Raw genomic sequence first — 20606 nt, 5'->3', positions numbered from 1 at the left:
GGATGATTTTTCATAAGTTGATTCCACTCATGATGCCCCGTGTGTGTCAGAGTAGAACTGTGCTCCACAGGGTTCTCTGTGGATGATGTTTCATAGTTAGATCCCACTCGTGGTGCCCCGTGTGTGTCAGAGTAGAACTGTGCCCCACAGGGTTCTCAGTGGATGATTTTTCTTAAGTACATCCCACTCATGGCACCCCCGTGTGTGTCAGAGGAGAACTGTGCCCCACAGGGTTCTCAGTGGATGATGTTTCATAAGTAGATCCCACTGATAGCGCCCCCGTGTGTGTCAGAGGAGAATCTCAGTGATTGAGTTTTCAGAAGTAGATCATCAAGGCTCTCTTCCAAGGCTCCTCAGAGTTGGTTTGAACCATCAACCTTCAGTTAGTGGTTCAATATGTTCACCAGCTGTAGCTCCCAGGGACCCCACATTTTTTAAAAGAATCGAGTACATTTCTGAGGTTTTCATCTGTGGTATGCCTGTTGTGTTGTATTCCCTCCCAGCCTTGGCCACGAGGTAATGCATCCAACTTCGCAGGATTCTTGTGTGGCTGTGGGCGGGTGGAATAGATGGGATAAGGAAGCTGGGTGGTCACGGAGGGGGTTCTGGGTGAGATGGTGATAGACAGGGATGTGTGGCCATGGTGGGGGGGAGTGAGAGCTGGGATGTGTGGATGTGGTTGGGGGAGGGAGACCTAGGTTGCGTGGACGTGGTGGAGGGAGAGAGAGCTGGGGTGTGTGGATGTGATCGAGGGAGAGCTGGGGTGCGTGGCCGTGGTGGAGGGAGGGAGACCTAGGGTGCGTGGCCGTGGTGGAGGGAGGGAGACCTAGGGTGTGTGGATGTGATGGAGGGAGGGAGACCTAGGGTGCGTGGACGTGGTGGAGGGAGGGAGAGCTAGGGTGCGTGGCCGTGGTGGAGGGAGGGAGACCTAGGGTGCGTGGCCGTGGTGGAGGCAGGGAGACCTAGGGTGCGTGGACGTGGTGGAGGGAGGGAGAGCTAGGGTGCGTGGCCGTGGTGGAGGGAGGGAGACCTAGGTAGGGTGTGTGGCCGTGGTGGAGGGAGGGAGACCTGGGGTGCGAGGCCGTGGTGGAGGGAGGAGACCTAGGTAGGGTGTGTGGCCGTGGTGGAGGGAGGGAGAGCTAGGGTGCGTGGCCGTGGTGGAGGGAGGGAGACCTAGGGTGTGTGGCCGTGGTGGAGGCAGGGAGACCTAGGGTGCGTGGCCGTGGTGGAGGGACGGAGACCTAGGGTGCGTGGTCGTGGTGGAGGGAGGGAGACCTAGGGTGCGTGTCCGTGGTGGAGGCAGGGAGACCTAGGTAGGGTGTGTGGCCGTGGTGGAGGGAGGGAGAGCTGGGGTGTGTGGATGTGGTGGAGGGAGGAGACCTAGGGTGCGTGGCCGTGGTTACTTTTCCGCCCCATCTCCTTATCATTTGCCTTGTTTTCACTGACCTTCTACTTTACCAAACACAGGTCTGGGACTGTGGCCGGACTGTTCTTAAACCAAGTTGGCCACAGGACTGAGAGCAGGTCAGTTGTAAGAAATAGGGGAGACGCACCCCAGTGCTGTAACATCACCCTTCTAGGTGGTCTTTGTCAGCTCACCTCACCTATCCAGGCACAGGGAGTGTGGGCCGGAGACAGGTGTGCTGGTGGGTTACCATCTGCCTCCCCTATACCTGCTCTAGTGACCCCATAGCTCCATGTCTAGTGAAACCCTGGGATTGGGACCTCTCTCCACCCCCACCCCCACCCCACCACACCACAAGTACAGGGCCCAGTTACAGGGAGAGAGGCTGATGACTGGGAGGGGGGAATGGGTTCCACCCGCTCATCAACCTGGTGTGGGTTCTGGTGGCTAGGAGCTCCGGCGTTTAGGACTGAGGGGAGGATTGTGCTCTGGGGTCGGGCAGACTCAGTCTCTTGGCTGTCCCTCCTCATGGGTACATTTCAAATGGCACAGCCAAGTCACTTGAGCAAAGGGCCTGCTACCAAGGGATATAGAGCAGCTGGCCGTTTTGTGTCTCTCTCCAAATAACAGCCCTTGGTATTTAAGACTTGTTCCCAGAGGGCTCCTGTGTCTTCTTGCCCCAGTGCCGTCCGGGTACCCCTTTATACAAGCTCCCCCATCCTTTAGTGCCGGTGTGCTGGTGGGACGTGAGGCAGCCTGCTCAGAGGTGACAGTGTCAGCTGACTGACCCCTGCTTTATTTTGAGCAAGAGACTCTTTCTGTCTCAGGCGTCCTGCCAGGCCTTCCATGGACTGGATCCTGAATCCCCACTCCTGGGAGCAGGTCCTGCTGGCTGGGTGGGTCTGAGCGCTTGGCTGCGTCTCCAAGAGGAATTATGTCTGGCCATAGTGAATATTCAACGAAGTACACAACTGTGGTCAAGCCAGGTGTTGTGACAGGGAGTGTGACCTCAGAGAGTCTGACTTTCCTTCCTCTCCTGTTTCCCTTGGCCTGGCCTGGTGTGATCTGCTTTCGCGCAGGGGTCTGCTAGACTGGCCCTTGTGAGCATCTCTTCCTAGCCCTCTGTGGGTACACCTCTGTTTGAGCTTGAAACCACTGCCCTTGGGTAGATTCTGACCCATAGGGACCCTAAAAGACAGAGTAGAGCTGCCCCACAGGGTTTCCAGGCCCCAGTCTTAGTGGGGCGGGCAGCCCTGTCTTTTTCCTATGGGGCGGCGGGCGGGGGAGTTTAAACTGCTGACGTTGCTATTAGCAACCAACCACTTAAGCCACTGGGGTACCAAGACTCCTTGTTCAGGCCCCAGATATCAGAACCAGTGACTTCCCTGCACCAGCACCAACTGCTTTGGGGGGTCCACCAGGATGGGGGCAGCGGTGCTAACCCACCCGTGCACCGGAACTGATACCATTTATGTGGCGCCTCCCCTGGGTGGCTGGGACAGTGGGTGGACTCAGTGCGTCGTTCATTCAGCTGCTCACCAAGCGATCGGAGGTTTGAATCCACTAGCCACTCCCTGGGTAAACTATGGGGCAGTTTTCCTCTGTCCTGTAAGGCCACTTTGAGCCAGAACCCACTTGGTTTGCAATGGAGGAAACAAAGGCCGAGAACAGCTGCGAAGTGGTAGGGCTGGGACTCCGATGCCTGTCTCAAACCCGCGGATGGGTGCCTACCGTCCAGGGATGGGCCCCTCCTGACCCAACTCACCCCGCTGCCCACCCACCTGCTGGATTTGTCTTGGTTGTGAGGAGTGGGTGGCGCCTACCGTAGCAGGACAGATGGACCCGGAGGTGGTTCTGCAATGGGTAATACTGAATTCCTGGCATTGTGCAGCTTGTGATGTTTCTGACAGTCCCGGCAGATTGTGGGGCATATGGTCCGGTCTCGCCCCCTGGCAAGACTCTAGCACTTTCTGGTGGCGCTGTGGGTTAGGCATTGGGCTACTAACTGCAAAGTTTAAACCCAGCAGCTGCTCTGGGGGAGAAAGCTGAGGCTGTCTGCTCCCATAAAGATTCACAGTCTCAGAAACGCTCAGCTGAGGGTCACTATGAGTCGGGTCCACTGGATGGCGGTGGATTTGGTTTGGGTTTGGACTGGACCGCAATAGCCCCACCCTCAAAGCCCTACCCCTCAGCCCCTCTCTTCTAGCCCCTCTCTTCCAGCCTGTCTCCTCCCAGCTCCTCCCTGGTCCCGCCTCCACAGCCCCACCCCTATGGCCCCGCCTCCATGGCCCCACCCTTAAAGCCCTACCCCTCCGCTCCTCTCTTCTAGCCCCGCCTCCTTGCATTCCTGTCTTCTCCCAGCTCCACCGGGACCCCAACTCCCAGCCCTTCCGGAAAGACTAGCTCTAATGTCTCAGTTGAGCACAAACCCGGAGGGCTTTCTCCCGGGGGTGTCATTGCACATTTTCTGTGCTGTCCTAAGGGACACGGTAAGTCCTAAAACACTGAGGCCCGAAACCTCTGTTTGCACAGGTGACCCTGTCAAAGCCTCTTCACAGCCTCAGGTGAGTCTCAACAACTGTCACGCAGGAGGAAGCTAGGCTGCAGGAGAGAGCGGGGAGGGGACAGATTGCTGGCGTTCTTTAGGACCTGCTTGCAGGATGTTCTGAGAGCACCCCAGCTCCCGTTGGCTGCTAGGGTGTTTGCAGAATAGTAGTGTCTGGGCTGTCCGTCAGGCATCTTCTTCCGTGTGCTCAGGTGGGCTCCCAAGACCCTCTGTGTGCCAGTCCCTGCCTGCGCGGCGGTCTTCCTCATAGACTCCAACAGAGCTGCACCCTTCTTTCTAGGCTGCGTGGTTACCATGACAACAGCTTTCTCCCATCCGGGACCAGTCTTCTTCACCATACCCACAGTGCTGAGCCCAGAGCAGCAGGAAGGAGCCTGGACAGGGATCTAGCCACACTCACAGCGGGACAGGTGCCCTTCCTGCCTGGCCCGGGGCTGCTGGCCCAGCTTCCTGTGGTCCTCTCTGTGTCCAGAGCCTCAGCTCATCGCTGCAGGGACCCCGCTAGTGACTGTTGGGGTTCCAGGCACCCTCCATATCCACAAACAGCAGTGTTCATTCACTGCACCCCATGCCTTGTCACATGGCCGGCAGAGATTTGTGGATGAATGGACAACTCTCAGGGCCAGTGACCACTTTACAGGTGAGGGGGCACCCACCTGCCCAGGTGTTGGGGTACCCACCTGTCTAGGTGAGGGAGGTTCCTACCTGCCCAGGTGAGGGTTGCCCACCCACTGAGGTGTAGGGGTGCCCACCTGCCCAGGTGAGAGTCTGCTCACCTATAAAGCAGAGAGGTGCGTTGTAAGTGCTGTGGCTCGTGCATGGTATGAGAGCAGAGCTGTTGGCAGTGCCCAACTTCTCTGGCATGACCCTCGTGTGGAGTCCCTTGGGCACTGGGCCCAGCACTGAGGGCTGGTGTTGGCACAGGTGCAGGGTGGACCCTGGCCAATCTCTGGAGACCAGCTGGTGCCCTTGGCAGGAGGAGAAACTTCTACATGAGTCTCTGAAACCCTGAAGCGGAGGCTGCCTGACTCAGACTTCCTGGGTCCCTGTGGGGGGGATCTGCAGCCAGCCCTGCTTCTGAGAGAGGAGTCCTCAGGCTGGGGCAGAGCAGGGAGGGCCAGGCCTGCTCCCCAGGGCAGAACTGGCTGGATCTGATGTTTGAGAACCGGACTCCTGCAGATCTGTGGTGGAGAGAGGGAACAAGAACTGAGGGAGTCCAGGCTGTGGGCATCCACGGCCCTCTCTGAGGAACACTCTGCTGTCCCTGTGCTGGGCATGGCTGAGGCCACCTGTCCACAGGCATCTTGGGCACAGCAAACATTGGCCATGATGGTCACACCTGTGCTTGCTCACCTGGGCCCTTGAGGGGCTTCACAGTAAGCCCTGCACAGCTGGATGGAACCAGGGACTCCCCAGCCCCGTCCACTGCCTCTGCTCTGGACACACCCAGAGGTCAGGGTGTGAGAGCCATGTTGAAGCAGGGTAAACTGAGGCACAGCTGGGCCAAACAGTTCACAGCGGCAGAGCCAGGGCTCTTGACCGCTTCCTCCACAGCCTGTCACAACCGTGTCCCTGAGGCGCCTAGTTCAGGTCCTGCCTGCCCAGAGCTGGGTGCCCTCGTGCACACAGAGAAGACGGCAGCATTGTGCAGCGCTGTTGGCATGCACCGGGCCATCGTGTGGGGCTCACTTGGGGCTGGTATCTCAAGGGAATTTCCACATGCGCTGATGGGGTTGTGAGTGAGGCAGAGGGAAACCACCGGAAGTGATGGTGGCCCTTCAAACAGGATCAGATTCTCTGTGTGGCTGCTCACACTGGTCTGTCAGTGATACCCACCTCCGAGGGGCCTGGGGTTTCCTGGGCCCTACTTTTCACCCATGAAATCACAACCAACACTCATGGAAGCAGCAGTGAAGAAATCAGACGACGTAGTGGACTGTGCACATCTGCTGCACAGAACCTCTTTCAAGTGTCCAAGAGCAAAGATGTCACTTTGAGCACTGAGGTGCGCCTGATCCAAGCCAGGGTATTTTCAATCACCTCATAGGAAAGTTTGGCAATGAATAAGGAAGACCATAGAAAAATTGATGTTTTCGAATTATGGTATTAGAGAAAAAATATTTTAAGTACCATGGACTACCAGAAGAACCAACAAATCTGTGTTGGAAGAAGTACAGCCAAACAGCTCCTTAGAAACCTGGTTGGTGAGACTTTGTCTCTATTTCTGACATATTATCAGGAGGGACCAGTCTCTGGAGAAGGACATCATGCTTGGTAAAGTGGAGGGTCAGCAAAAAGAGAGAGACTCTCAATGAGAAGGATTGACCAATGAGAAGGATTGACACAGTGGCAGCATGGGCCAATGAGAAGGATTGACAGTGGCAGGATTGACCAATGAGAAGGATTGACACAGTGGCAGCCCCAGTGGGCGCAAACAACAGTTGTGAGCATGCGCAGGACTGGGCAGTGTTTCCTTATGTTATGTGCAGAGTCTGACTCAATGGCGCCTAACAATAACAACCTTTCATGTCTGCCTTCAGGGGGACCGTCCTTGGGGTGGAGTAAAACTTTCTATGTGACTCCCCCCCCCCCACCGGTTCAGTCCATCAGTGTCTAATTGTTGTTGTAGTTGTTAGGTACCATTAAGTTGGTACCGACTCATAGCGACCCCATGCACAGCAGAAGGAAACACTGCCCGATCCTGGGCTAACCTCACTATGGTTGCCACGCTTGAGAACATCAATGCTACCACTTGGCCAGTCAATCTCGTTGGGGGGTCTTCCTTTTTTCCTCTGACCCTCCACCTTACCAAACATGATCTCCTTCTCCAGGGACTGGTCCCTTCTGACAGTATGGCCAAAATATGAGAGACGAAGCTTAGCCATCCTGGCCTCCAAAGAGCACTCTGGCTGCACTACTTCCAAAATAGATCTATTAGTTCTTTTGGCAGTTCATGGCACTTTCAGTATTCTCCTCCAACACCATAACTCAAAGGCATCAATTCTTCTACGATCTTCCTTATTCACTGTCCAGCTTTCGCATCCATATGAGGCTATTGAAAACACAATGGCCTGGGTCAGGAGCACCTTAGTCCTCAAGCTGACATCTCTGCTCTTCAACACTTTAAAACGGTCTTGTGCAGCAGATTTGCCTAATGCAATACATAATTTGATTTCTTGACTGCTGCTTTCATGAGTGTTGATAGTTGATCCAGGAAGAATGAAGTCTTTGACAACTTCAATCTTTTTTCCGTTGGTAGGAATGTTGTTTATTGGTCCAGGGGTGAGGATTTTTGTTTTCTTTACATTAAGAAGCAACCCATACTGAAAGCTGTGGTCTTTGATCTTCATCAGTAAACATTTTAAGTCCTCTTCACTTTCAGCAGGCAAATTTGTATCGTATACATATTGCAGGTTGTTAATGAGTCTTCCTCCAATCCTGATGCCACGTTTTTCTTCATAGAACCCAGCTTTTCGTATTATTTGCTCAGCATACAGGTAGAATAAATATGAAAGAATACAACCCTGCTTACTGGTAACCTATTTTGTATCAATCCTTCACTAGGTCTTGAGTATACAGCAGGCACCTGCGTGCAGTCCTGCACAGGCTCTGTATACAGTGGGCACCTACTGCGTGTGGCCCTACCCAGGTTCTACATACAACGGGCACCTATTGAGTTCCCGGGGTTACAGCAGCAGTAGACATACCTCACCCTCACTGGGGAGACACCACTATGCAATAAACCACAATGGCTGTTTGTTAAGTACTTACAGCAAGGAGAGGAGGCAGTATAGGACCAAGCAGCCCTGGTGACGCTATGGGTGGGGGTCTGCCCTAAGTCCTTGGTCCTGTGACAGTGGGGAGCCCGGAACCCCTTCTGGAAGCTACTTTCTGGGTCCCTGAGTGAATCTCATGCTCGACCTTTTGTGGGCATCCCCAATAGCAGAAGCCCATGTTTGTGGAGGTTCAGGAAGGGCTGGCATTGTCCCTTAGCTGTCTGGGTTTTCTCCTTAATCTTCATGGGCATTTCCATTATGGAGTCTTGCTCTCTCCCAGCCAGAAGCCACCATGCCCAGGAAGCCCACCGAGTTAGGACCAATTAGCTCACGTTTCCTCTGTTTTTGATTTTTTTTTTGGTCCTTAATTCTTTAGGTCACTGATATGCCTCCAGAAAGCAGAGCTGTTTGCAGAGGTCAGAATAAGTCCCCTTCTGGTCATCACTGTAGTGGCTTGGGGAGGCCGGGCAGATGGGGAGGAGAGGGGTGTGCCCACACAGAGAACCCCAGAGCTTCCACTGGGGTTTCCAGATCAGGCCCTGTATAAGCTTCATGGGAAACCTTGGCGACTGGGATGGTTAGCCCATTTCAGAGATGAGGACACTGAGGCATAGAGAGAGAGGGAGCTTATCCAGGGCCTCATGGCTGGGAGATATCAGGGCTGGGATTCCAACTTGAGGCCATATGACCCCAGGACGCACGTGCAAACAATGGTTGCTCCAGTCAGAGGAACAAGACATGCAAAGACCCAGAGGCCTGTGCGTTGAGGGTTAGGAGACAGGCTGAGAGGGGAGGGTGGTCAGCAGGATCTGAAGTTGGAGGAGTTTGGAGAGGCCAGGGCCTTGAATGCCACTTGAAGGGTTTGGGTTTGGACAACAGTGGCAGCTGAGAATGAATCGGTCGGAACCTGGAACTCTGAGGCCATTACTGCTGAGTGACCAGGACACGCTCACCCCTCTATGCGCCAGGCAACTTCCTTTGCAAAAGCTTTGACCCTAAACCCAAATAAGAAATGTGACAACGCCCATATCTAAGCAGCCCAGAGTTAGTGGCTTCAGGTACAGCTTGATCCAGGCTTTTTCTCACCACACTGTTCTTCACACCGCCCTTTCCATCCTCAGGGGCTCCAGGGCTCTCCTGTACACACCTAGCCCAGCCCTGGGCCGCCTCCACTTGGCACATCCAGTTCTCATAGCATAGTTTAGGGTCACTTCTTGGGGTGGGGACATGCATGTGAGGGTTGGGAAAATCTCCTGTCAAGGCCAGAAGAGGGTGTGAGGGCTGAGGGATAGCAGATACCCGCACACTGGTTCTAGACACAGGGTGGTGGACAAACCTAGAAGCGTTTACTTCGTATATCCCCGCAGACACCGGCACGGGGTAGCACCCCCTTTATGCTTAGTCTGGAGAGGGCGGAGGGAGACCCCCTCTAGATCACCCCACTTTGGGAAGGTCAGCTGCAGCACTGCTTGGGGGCGAAGGTCAGAGTGTGCAGGGGTTGGGGGCAGTCAGAGACGGGTGGTTTTCCGTGTAGATGTGCTGTTCTGGGGGGCGGGGTCTCACAGATCGGGGATGGACCCGTCTAAGAGGGTGGAAATGGTGTGTGTCGGGGGTCAAGTCTGTGGGGGAGGGGAGCCGGTCTAAGGGGATGAGGCGGGGTCAGTAGGGTGGGCGGGTCTTCAGGAGTGGCGTCAGGAGGTGGGAGGGTCTTCGGCTGTGATGTTAGGGTGGGCGGGCCTTTAGGAGTGGCATCTGGGGGTGAGGCAGCCTGCGGGGAGAGGGCCTGGGGTGGGCAGACCTTTGGGTGTGATATCAGGGTGGGCGGGTCTTTAGGAGTGGCATCAGGACGTGGGCAGGTCTTTGGGAGCTGCATAGGGGAGTGGGCGGATCTATAGTGGGCGCTGGGGGAGAGCCGGGATGGGCTGGCCTTTGGGTGTGATCACGGGGTGGGCGGGTCTTTGGGAGGGGCATATGAGAGTGGGCGGGTCTGTGGGGAGAGCCGGGATGGGCGGGCCTTTGGGTGTGATCTCAGGGTGGGCGGGTCTTTAGGCGTGGCATCAGGACGTGCATGGGTCTTCGGGTGTGATGTGGGGGTGGGGAAGGGCAGGTCTTTGGGAGAGGCATCTGGGAGTGGGCGGGTCTATAGGGGTTGCTGGGGGAGGGCCGTTAGGTGTGATCCCGGGGTGGGCGGGTCTTTGGGAGGGGCATCTGGGGGTGGGCGGGTCTGTAGGGGGAGGGCCGGGGTGGGCGGGCCTGCAGGGAGGCGCGTTGCCGGGCCATGCCTGCGCGGGACACCCCTTGACTGCGCAGACATCGTGGACATCAAGCCGGCCAACATGGAAGACTTGACGGAGGTGATCACGGCGTCAGAGTTCCACCCGCATCACTGCAACCTCTTCGTCTACAGCAGCAGCAAGGGTTCCTTGAGGCTCTGCGACATGCGGGCCGCAGCCCTGTGTGACCAGCACGCCAAGCGTGAGTGCGGGCCCTGGGCTGGGGTGGGGCCTGCCCTGTGTGACCAGCACGCCAAGTGTGAGTGCGGGCTCTGGGCTGGGGTGGGGCCGCAGCCCTGTGTGACCAGCACGCCAAGCGTGAGTGCGGGTCCTGGGCTGGGGCTGGAGCTGCTCTGTGGGTCCAGCAGACCTAGAGCGAGTGAGGAAGTTAGTTCCACGCTGGGCTAGGGGTGCTAGACCGGCTCTTGGGCTAACTGTTGGCAGGGGCTCCCAGCCTCTCTCCCCACCCACTCCCCACCCCACGCAGCCAGTAGCTGACCCGGCCCAGGGTGGGGCCTCGGAAGGAGAGGGTCAGGACCACTGGATCCACAGGCAGAGGCCGCTCAAGTCAGCCAGATGTCTCCTCCTCCACCAGGCTGGACCAGGACCCTCTGTGTCCCATACCCCCTATAGGAACACGCAGTCATTTAAATGTTTTGGGATATCTTTACTGATATGGGGAAAGTATTCAGTGGGCTTGGAGCAGGTTAAGGACAAGTTTACCAAAAGATTGGAGACTGAGAAAATGAATACTGGATGGAGATAGTCACAGAAATCGTCAGAGTGGGGCGTGATGACGTAGGCCTGCTCTTTCTATCTCTCTCCGTGTGTGCGCTGGTGTGTCTGTACATCTGTCTCTCTGTGTGTCTGTCTGGGTGTGTGTGTCTCCGGGTTTTGTTTGTGTTTGTGTCCGAGTGTGTGTGTGTCTTGAGTGTGTATGTCTGTGTGTGTGTATTGAGTGTGTATGTCTCTATCTGTGTGTATCTGTGTCTGTGTGTGTCTGTCAATGTGTGTATATCTGTCTATGTGTGTCTCTGTGTGTGTATCTGTGTTTCTCCGTGTGTCTTTGTGTGTGTCTCTGTATGTATCTCTGTGTCTGTTTCTGTGTGTATCTGTGTGTGTGTGTATCAGCTCCATTGGAATTGCTGGATGGTGTGGTAATTCTCTTGAACTTCCTGAGGAACTGCCACATGGCTGTGTGTTTACATGTCAACCCATAGGTTTACACTTGGAATCAGAAGCGTCTCCCTGTGCCAGGGTTATGGAGAGACTGTGCCAGGGGCGGGTGGGGGGTAGGGGAGGCAGCCTGTTCTCTGGTGGCTGGAGGTGGACCTGGCTTTGTAACCCAGGTCCATGCAGGTGGCTTGCCTGTGCATGAATGGCCCACAGTGTTCTGTGCCCACATCTCTCTTGCAGAGAACATTCACAGGGGTTCTGGTGGGTCTGGCTCCCCCAGAGTGGCGTCCAGGCTTTGAGGGCTGCTGGGGGCCAGGGTATTTTGTTGGTAAGTGTTGTTGAGTTGGTTCTGACTCATAGCGACCCTGTTTAGGGTTTCCAAGGAGTGGCTGACCACCAGGCTGTGGATTGTCCCTGAGTGATGCAGGGGTCAGGACCAGGGAGCTGTCAACCACTGCCCGAGGGACACACCCAGGGCCTTGGAACTAGCCTCTGGTCACGCCAGCCCTGACCAGGGACCAGGAGTCAGCCGGGGTGGGGGCGGTGATTTGATCTCGGCTCTCGTGTTCCTAGGTGTGGCTGTTCTGTGTCTCCTCGCCTCTCGTTGTCCAGTGTTGGTTGGGTCATTCTCACTTTAAAACGCACTGTTAGCTTTCTCCCTCCCCCCTTTGCCTGCAACAGTGTATACAGTGTGTTTTCTCCTTGGAGTTTTAGTAAAACTCATGTATGACTATATTTACATCCAATTCCATTTCTCTCTGTAAGTTAATTTTGTATTTTACATTTTTCTAGAATTGTTTGTTTGTTCAGCCATTCTCACACTTGGCATCCTACCCAGAAGTGTTCTCCCTAATACCAGTGCAAGACGTCCAAATGGGCTGTGTGGTTTGCCCTTCTTGGGGCGTGGCCTTTGGGGTGTCTTTTGGTTAACCCGTCCCTGCCAGGCAGTGGGCAGTTGAAATGTGTGCCAGTCTGTGTGCCGTGTGCAGATTGTGCTCATCCTGCTTCTACGGGAAGGTGAGCACTGGTTGACTCCTGGTTGTTACTGGAGCTAACGGAACTTATCTGCTAAAGGGACTCGGAGGTTAGAGGATCCAGCTTCCTCCCCTTTCAATTCTGCCCCTTTTTCTGGGGTTTAGGTGCAGCTGGCAGTGACCCCCTTTCCCAGCAGGTGAAGTCCAGTGAAGGGATGTCCATGTGGTGAGTGGGTGTTCATTTCTCACAGGTGAGGAAGCCAAGGCTTCGGGGACAGCCCCCCGCCCCAGTCCACAGTCTCCTGTTCTTCTCCAGAGCACCTTTTGTCTGCTGGTCCCTGTGATTGTCAGGCACCCACAAAATAGACACCATTTCTGCTCCTGATGGTGCAGTCTTCTCGGGGAGCAGGCGCGGGGGTACTGGGGATCTGTGGTACAAATAGTGAATGCTCTTGAAAGGCTGGTTGTCTGAGTCCACCCGGGGTGCCTTGAAAGAAAGTCCTGGTGATCTGCTTCCAAAAAATCAATGATTGAAAGCCCCATGGAGCACAGTTCTGCTCTGGCCACATGGGGGCGCCATGGAGTTGACTAGAGGTCCCTCCTCCATCCTCTGCTCCCATTGGCTCAGCTCCTCCTTCTGTCTTAGGCCCACCTGGGGGAATCCAGAGTCACTTCCCGCCGCCCCCCCCCCCCCCCCCCCCCCCCCCATCTTGAGACCCTTAACTTACCACATCTGCTGATCCTGTTTCCCACTGTGGCTACCCAGGTGCACCCAGGTTCCGGAGATTGGCACGAAACATCTCTGCTGTGCCACCTCCATCCACGTGGAGGCACAGAGAGGCTAAGACATTTACTTAAGGGCACACAGCTGCTGAGAGTCTCCTGTCTGCAGCTTTCTCATGTACTGCTTCTGCCCCATCCTGTGGGAATTGCGGGTGGGAGCTAATCTCACAGTCAGCAGTTCGAACTACCAGCTGTTCCGCGGGAGAAAGATGAGGCTTTCTGCTCCTGTAAAGATTTACAGCCTCGGAAACCCTATACAGGGTCGCTATGGGTCAGAACTTAACAACAGCCTTCAGTTTTTCCATCTTGGTTGCTGGGCTCTCCTCAACCTCTCTGGCCCTGGAGTTGTGGTGGAAAGGGGGTTGAATTGTGGCCACAGGAGGGGAACGTGTTTGTGAGGTCAGGTGGTCTGATCACTAAGGAGCTTGTTGGCTGCATGTGCGGTGACCCTTATTCCCAGGGTACTGGTGAGCCATGGAGGGCTTTAGGCAGAGAGGGCTGCAGACGTCCTGCAGAGCCCAGCCCTATCCTCCTGAGGCCTCAGCTGGGGTCCCTGTCTTCTCCACCCTTGGGAGTGAGGTTTTCCCACCCTTCCATGTGTGCATCTTGGGGACTCCAAGGGACACCAGCGTGGAGGGGGGCGTCTTACTTACAGACGTTCAAACAAGGCGCAGATTTCTGCTGACTCAGATCCTTATGGGAGCTGGGGCTGACCCAGGACTCTCAGTAATTGCAGGGGTGACCCGTCAGTTAGTGGGAGACATCTTACTGCTTGTCCGTGCAAGGAAAGTGCAGGTGTGTGTGTTGGGATGATGAATAACAGCGTTGCCTGTCTTTTGAGATGAATGAATGAATGAGTCTACCAGACTGTCAGCTCTGTGTGGACATTTCCCACTTACCCGCAGAGGGGACAAGGCAGGGTTGTATCTCTGTCTAGAGAAGGCAGTGGCCAGTGGCCAGGGGCAGCATCTTGGACAAGATGGAGACTAGAGGTCTCAGATAAGAGCTGAAGGGCTGGGACAGGTCTGAGACCTGGGACTGGGAGGCTGTGGGAAGGAAAGGGCTTCACAGAGTTATCAGCATTTCTGCCTCCCTGGTTCAGGCACAGGCCAGCAGGTAGGGCACCATTCAGCTGGTTGCCATGGGCACCACTAGCTGGGTTAGCCTTTCATCTCACTGACAAATGCCTGCCTAGTCCACTCCACCTCCATTTCCTGAAGGCTGGGCCTGGAGGGATGCTAATGGGTCCATGTCTGGCCCTGCAGGGACCCCAGTTGCTGAATTCCACTGGCCAGTGAGGGGTGGGCTGATAAGTGGTGTGGGACACACAGTAACAGACATGCAGGCTTGTCTGTTCAACAGAATGGTACTGCTGCTCGGACCACTGCATGTCGGGAGGCCTGGGTGTTGGGGGCAGGGGAAGGGTTCTGCAGGGAGCCACACACTACCCAGAATCCCCTAGGTAGGGCAGCAAACTGCTGCCTTCAGGGCCAGGTAAGCAATTCCCTATGTGTGTAGGATAATAGGCAGGCTGGTGGCGAGACCCAAGTCTCTGTGGGTGGTGGGATTCGATGTTATAACCCCCATGACAGCCAGCAGGGCTTCGTAGGCATCCACGGAACAGAGAGAAGGGACAGGTCAGTTTGTGCCAGAGCTCCACACAGTGTTCAGTGTGGATGGACGCTGTCCGGCACTCTCGAGAATGTCAGGACACCTTGGCCATCTGGTGCTCAGCATCACCACTGTGATCAGTATCGCATGCAGACCAAGGCGCACAGCCCAGTGCGTTCCTGGCTCTGAGAACACAAGCGTGGATTTCAGTCATCGGTGCCTTTGCTTTCCCAGTTATAAAGTGGAACTGATAATGGTGCTGACCTAGCATTTTATTCAAGGATTAAAGGCAGAAGTAAAATCTGAGAGAATGTTGCTCCCACAGCTGAGCCCTTCCTAGATTAGAGCCTGTTCTGCCATCTTTGGAGGTTCTGATAAGTGTGATGAGTGAGTGGATGGGTGGGTGGGTGGATGGATGATAGATGGATGATGGATGGATGGGTGGGTGGGTGGATAGATGGATGAGTGGGTGGGTGGATGGATGGATGGGTGGGTGGATGGATGGACGGGTGGATGGATAGATGGACGGGTGGATGGGTAGATGGATGGTGGATGGGTGGGTGAATGGGTGGGTGGATGGATGGATGGATGGGTGGGTGGGTGGACGAGTGGACAGATGGCTCCCTGTGCATCCCTTGAGGTGGGAGTACACCCATGATGGCCATTGCCTCTCTGTCTACCCACAGTGTTTGAGGAGCCTGAGGACCCCAGTAACCGCTCCTTCTTCTCAGAGATCATCTCCTCAGTGTCGGATGTCAAGTTCAGCCACAGTGGCCGGTACCTGCTCACACGGGACTACCTCACCGTCAAGGTCTGGGACCTGAACATGGAGGCAAGACCCATTGAGACCTACCAGGTGGGCACTTCAGTTGGCAAACCTCAGGGCGGGAGGGGGTTCTGCCACTGGAAGATCCACAGTGTTCTTGTGCTAAGAATTCCTGGGGAAGGGGCTCCCTCATCTATGAAACGGGGGCCTCCCATTTGCCCATGTTATAGGCCATGGTATGAAGCTGTGTGGCTCGGCTGCTCTGGAGAGCTGTGAGTGGGCCTTTACAAATAGGGGCTGTTTTCCTCCCCTGACAGTGAGTAGAGGAGGGCAGTCAGTGACAAGTGGCTCCATAGTCACCTCAGTGTGCCAGGCTCCTTCTGGGATCCAGCCCATCATCATCTGGGTGTTGGTTTCCCATCTCCATGTGTGATGCCTCATGGTCACAGAATGGCTACTGCACCTCCAGACACCACACCCACATTCCAGGCAGGGAGTAGGAGAAAATGAGAAAAGCCATTGGTTGCACCTTTTATGTGGGTAGCAAGAATGCTCTTGGGATCTTCCCCAGAAGACTTATGACAGCTCGCTTGCGTAGAAATGAATGATCAGTTCTGGCCTCTGGGGTTGAGGGGGACACAGGAGGAGGGGTTTGGACCCCCGCATCCATCCTGGGAGTTGTTGTTAACCATCGAATCGGTTCCAACCCATATGGAGTCGGTACAAACCCATATGGAGTTTCCAAGGAGCAGCTGGTGAGCTTGAACTGCCAACTCTGCAGTGGAAACAACTATGCAGTCTGGTGCATTACCCCACAGCGCCACACCAGGACTCCTGGGAGGTGTGGCGTCAGGTGTTTTCCCTGTCTTGCTGAAGGAGGTTGGTGGATCCCTAGCTGCTATCTCCTCACCTGCCACCAGAGGGCGGGAGAGGAAAGAGTTCGCTGCAGGAATAAGAGGCAGTCACCGGGCACAGGTGCAGATGGGGGTGAATTGGAAAAAACCTGAGCCAGCTCACGCAACCAGGGTTAGAAGGAGACGATGCCACTTTAGAAATAAAACACAGGACGCAGGTTAAGGTTTAAGAGAGACTGCAGGACTCCTGATCTTTAGGATCAAGAGCCCCGAGATAAAGCAGGTCTCAGTATTAGGCTCTGCAGTCCATGAAACCGCCCAGGAACACATACATCAAAAAGACATCGGAGACGGTTTGATTTTTCAGGTCAGTACATTTCCTCAAAAACAGACCCATTAATTAGCTTTTCATTAACCCCAGAGCACTACTCCGAGTCTGAGTAAGCACATGTGAGCGTTGCGTTCTACATCAGTGTGCCGACATATTACACTTGTCATGAGTCACGAGTGGTGTGCCGCTTCCTCATGCCATCGTCCAGACGTGACTCCCTTCCTCATGCCATCGTCCAGACGTGACTCCCTTCCTCGTGACTAGTTCTCAGTGGTCTCCAACATCCAGGACTCCAGAAAATACAAACACAGTGACCCTTGGCCTGGTGTAACTGGGGGACAAGGGACCTGGGAGTTGGGGGTCCAGGGGATCAGGGGATCCAGGGATGGAGTGCAGGAAACCTGGGTGGTGAGGGGCCTGGAAACTTGGGAGATGTGGGCCAGGGAACCAGGGGTGGGGGTTCAGGAAGCCATCTGGGAGATGGGGGACCAAGTTGTGGGGGCAAGAGACCCAGGGGTAAGGCCAGAGGTCATGATGGAGTCCCCTAAGGAGGGAGTGTGAGGAGACCAGAAGGGACCTGAGTGTCCCCCCCCCACCCCCCCAGACTGTAACTGGTGAAGATGAAAACACAAAGCAGGGATTACAGGGGTGTAGGACTGAAAGGGACCTCATGTAGAGATGGAATGGGCAGAAATCCCAGGTACGGGGTGGAGCCTCGGAGCAGAGCCGGCGAATAGGAGGTTCGGTTACCAATCGACCCCCAAGGTCAGCAGTTCGAAACTACCAGCTGTTCTACGAGAGACAGATGAGGCGTTCTGCTCCTGTAAAGATTCACAGCCTCCGAAACCCTGTACAGGGTCGCTGTGAGTCGGAACCGACTCCACGGCATTTAACAATAGCATAGAAAAACACACACACACACACACACACACACACACAAAAAAAAACCTCACAAGGGCGAGTGAACCCAAGCGTGCTTTCCACTTCACATAGAATGTGGCCAGCTCAGCTCCCCAGTGCGGTGCCAGGCTCACCCTCCATGCGGCTCCCTTCTCCAGATGGGACTCTGACCTCACAGCACGTGCAGAGCTAGGAACTGAGCCCAGCTCCGTGTCGCCGGCTGCTGCCTCGAGTCCCGCCCCGTGGGAGGGTCCCTGCTCTGTGTTTGTGTCAATCAAGTGGAGGGGGCGGGGCTTGGCATGATTGCGGGGTCGCCCGGCTCAGACATTTGTGTGCTGTGTGACCTCGCGCCGGGCACTGACCTCTCTGAGAGGCTGGTGCTCACATCACTGTCATGTTGATGGCCCCCTCAGGGCACTTACCCCCCCCACTCCCTGAGGCCGGCTGCCTGCCTGAGGTCACATGACTGGGAGGGGTGGAGCCGCGTCTGCTGTCCCTTTGTCACTGTGACTGCGCCCTCTGTGGACACAGCTCTCCACAGCCCGTGCCTTCTTGTGCGAGGTGGGCTAGGCAGGGTGTGTGGACGCCGTCTCTCACACACCCCCCCTTCCCCGCCCCCCAGGTCCACGACTACCTTCGCAGTAAACTTTGCTCGTTGTATGAGAACGACTGCATTTTCGACAAGTTCGAGTGCGCCTGGAACGGCAGCGACAGGTAGAGCCCGCCCTTGGACCCTGCCTGCCTCGTGCCCGTGCCCCCCGAGAGGGCCAGGGGATGTGCAGGGGGCTCAGACAAGCCCCCTCTTTTGTAATCAGTTCCAGCCTTCAGGGTCTCAAGTTCCCAGCACAGGAAGTGAAGCTCCCAATTCTGTAACTGAACCTGACTGAGCTCCTCCCAGGAGGACCGTGGGAACATTCAGTCCATCTAGGTTCTCTGACCACACAGCCGGCCCTAGGTTATGGGGGGTGGGGCGTGAGGGGTCTTCTGGCCTTCCCAGGGGTGTTCACCATCACCGGCCCCGGACAGCTCTCCTTCAGCTGCCAGGGGCCATATCACAACTCCGGACTCCAGTCTGCGGGGGTCTGCGGGGTCAGCGGGACTGAGGTTCTGAAATGTGAAAGTTCCCTTATTGCAGCTCGGAGCTCTGGCCTCTGAGCTCCAGAGCGGAGCAGAATGGTGCCCAGACTTCCCTGTGGGGCCCGGCTTCCGTGGTCCTGTAAGCGCACCTGCTGACCCTCTGTGACCACTGGACAGGGGACAGGGGGAAGGGAGAAGCCAGGAGAACAGGGCAGACCAGGAGGGTGTACTGCACGGGGTGAGCCCAGAGGCCCGCGATAGCCTCTCCAAGCTCCCCGGATACCCCTGACCCACACCCAGGGTTTGCGGGGGTATGAGACCTAGGAGAGGGAGAGGTGATTCCAATCCCCACAAGGTGTGTGCCCAGGGTTCCCCTCGGTGTAGGTGCACGTCTGGGGACCCTGCCCGCCTTTCCACCATGCGGCCACCAGGGGGCGCGGTGCAGCGGGCCCGCGCTCCCCACCGGTGCCCAGCAGGATGTGCGGAGCTGGGCTGCGCCTCCAGGGGGCTCCCCTGACCGCCCTTCTCCCGCAGCGTCATCATGACGGGGGCCTACAACAACTTCTTCCGCATGTTCGACCGCAACACGAAGCGCGACGTGACGCTGGAGGCCTCGCGGGAGAGCAGCAAGCCCCGCGCCGTGCTCAAGCCGCGGCGGGTGTGCGCGGGCGGCAAGCGACGGCGGGACGACATCAGCGTGGACAGCCTGGACTTCACCAAGAAGATCCTGCACACGGCCTGGCACCCGGCCGAGAACATCATCGCCATCGCCGCCACCAACAACCTGTACATCTTCCAGGACAGGGTCAACTCCGAGATGCAGTAGGTGCCCGGCACAGGTGTCGCCCAAGGTGACCGTCTGTTGGGACGAGCAGGAGAACCACGGTCCACGGCCACAGACCAAGGCTGCGTGCGTGCCGGCGGGGTTTGGGAGCTCAGGTTCCGCGTCTGCGGACTCTGACCACTCCTGGCGCTCCTGGCCTCTCGGTTCATTTTTCCCTCCAGGAGCCTCGGGTCAAGCTGTGGGGACGGAGCATGGCGCCAGCCGCCGGGGTCTGCGGCGTCCATGGTGAGAGTCCACTGTCCAGAGGCGTTGGAGATGAGTTAGCAGATCGAAGGCCCTCGGTTAGGTTCTTCTCCTGTCTCTAAATACCCTAGGTCTACCCCGGTGCCCCAGAGGAGGGGGACGCAGGCCTGCTGGCCTCAGGAACTCAGCCCACGAGTGTCCAGGCCGTGGGGCGGTCCATGCATATGGGTCTCCCTCGCATTCCCGAGTCCCCCGATGACCTTGGGGGTTCTCCATCCTGTCCTCCTACACGCCCATGCTCACTGAGTGCTGGGGCTCAAAGGTGTGTTAGTGGTCACCCCCTTGTCCCCCACGATGAAACATCCAGCACACATCGCTGACTTCCACGAAGGCTACAACCTAGCCTGGAAGGTTCTAGAAGGACCCGGCCTTCCAGCCTGCGAAGATGTGATGACGTTGAGGGTTGGCGGACAACCCAGATAGGGACTGGAAGATGGCCGGATGACCCCTCGCCTCATCCCATGTCCAGAACCATAGCTCCATTTTCAGATGAACTGAACTGCCTCCAAATGAAAATTGCATGTTAGGACCATTTTAGAATACATTTTCTTGAGAACTCACAGTCTCAGGGGACGGTTTTGTTTGGGAACGCCTCCTTGGGGCACAACTCGGTGTCTCCACATGGACTCCCCATTCCCTGCAGACCCACCGACCCGTTCCCCCACCCGTGGACTCGCAGCTACAACGTGGCTTCTTGTCGGATCCAGAAAGCAGGGGCAGCCAGGGGCCCACAGAGTCCAACACAACCCAGGAAGCAGAACCGTGGAGACTCTCAGCGGACAACTGTTACGCGTGTGTATAAGCACAAACGCATGCGCACTCACTTCCGGCCATGTAACCACGGTGCAATGGCCCCATCGGCTTTTCTTAAGCAACTCATCACTCCCAACCCAGACGGCCTGGACAGTATTGTATGTACATACGGACTTTAAGGAAACCTAACAATCAGAGGCTGCAGCGTGTGCGCTTTCTCTTGTAAAGAGGTTCAAGAATGTGGTCAATTGTATAGAAATCTGTTGAAGCCAAA

The 20606-nt window shown here is 56.2% G+C and overlaps 1 protein-coding gene across 1 annotated transcript in view; it reads left to right on the top strand.

The window, feature by feature from the left end:
- PPP2R2C (protein phosphatase 2, regulatory subunit B, gamma) overlaps nt 1-19320 on the top strand; it is a 109882-nt gene extending 90562 nt beyond the window's left edge. Inside the window, exons 6-9 of the mRNA XM_006877310.1 lie at nt 10058-10222; nt 15251-15420; nt 18038-18129; nt 19027-19320. Coding sequence (XP_006877372.1) covers nt 10058-10222; nt 15251-15420; nt 18038-18129; nt 19027-19318 — 719 coding nt within the window. The 3' untranslated portion in view covers nt 19319-19320. The remainder of the gene's footprint in view (nt 1-10057; nt 10223-15250; nt 15421-18037; nt 18130-19026) is intronic.
- Nucleotides 19321-20606: the final 1286 nt, after the last annotated feature.

This window comes from Chrysochloris asiatica, unplaced genomic scaffold, assembly GCF_000296735.1.
Source record: "Chrysochloris asiatica unplaced genomic scaffold, ChrAsi1.0 scaffold00472, whole genome shotgun sequence".
Lineage (NCBI taxonomy): Eukaryota > Metazoa > Chordata > Mammalia > Afrosoricida > Chrysochloridae > Chrysochloris > Chrysochloris asiatica.
The sequence above is the reverse complement of the archived record's forward strand: the minus strand, read 5'-3'. Positions and strand labels throughout refer to the sequence as shown.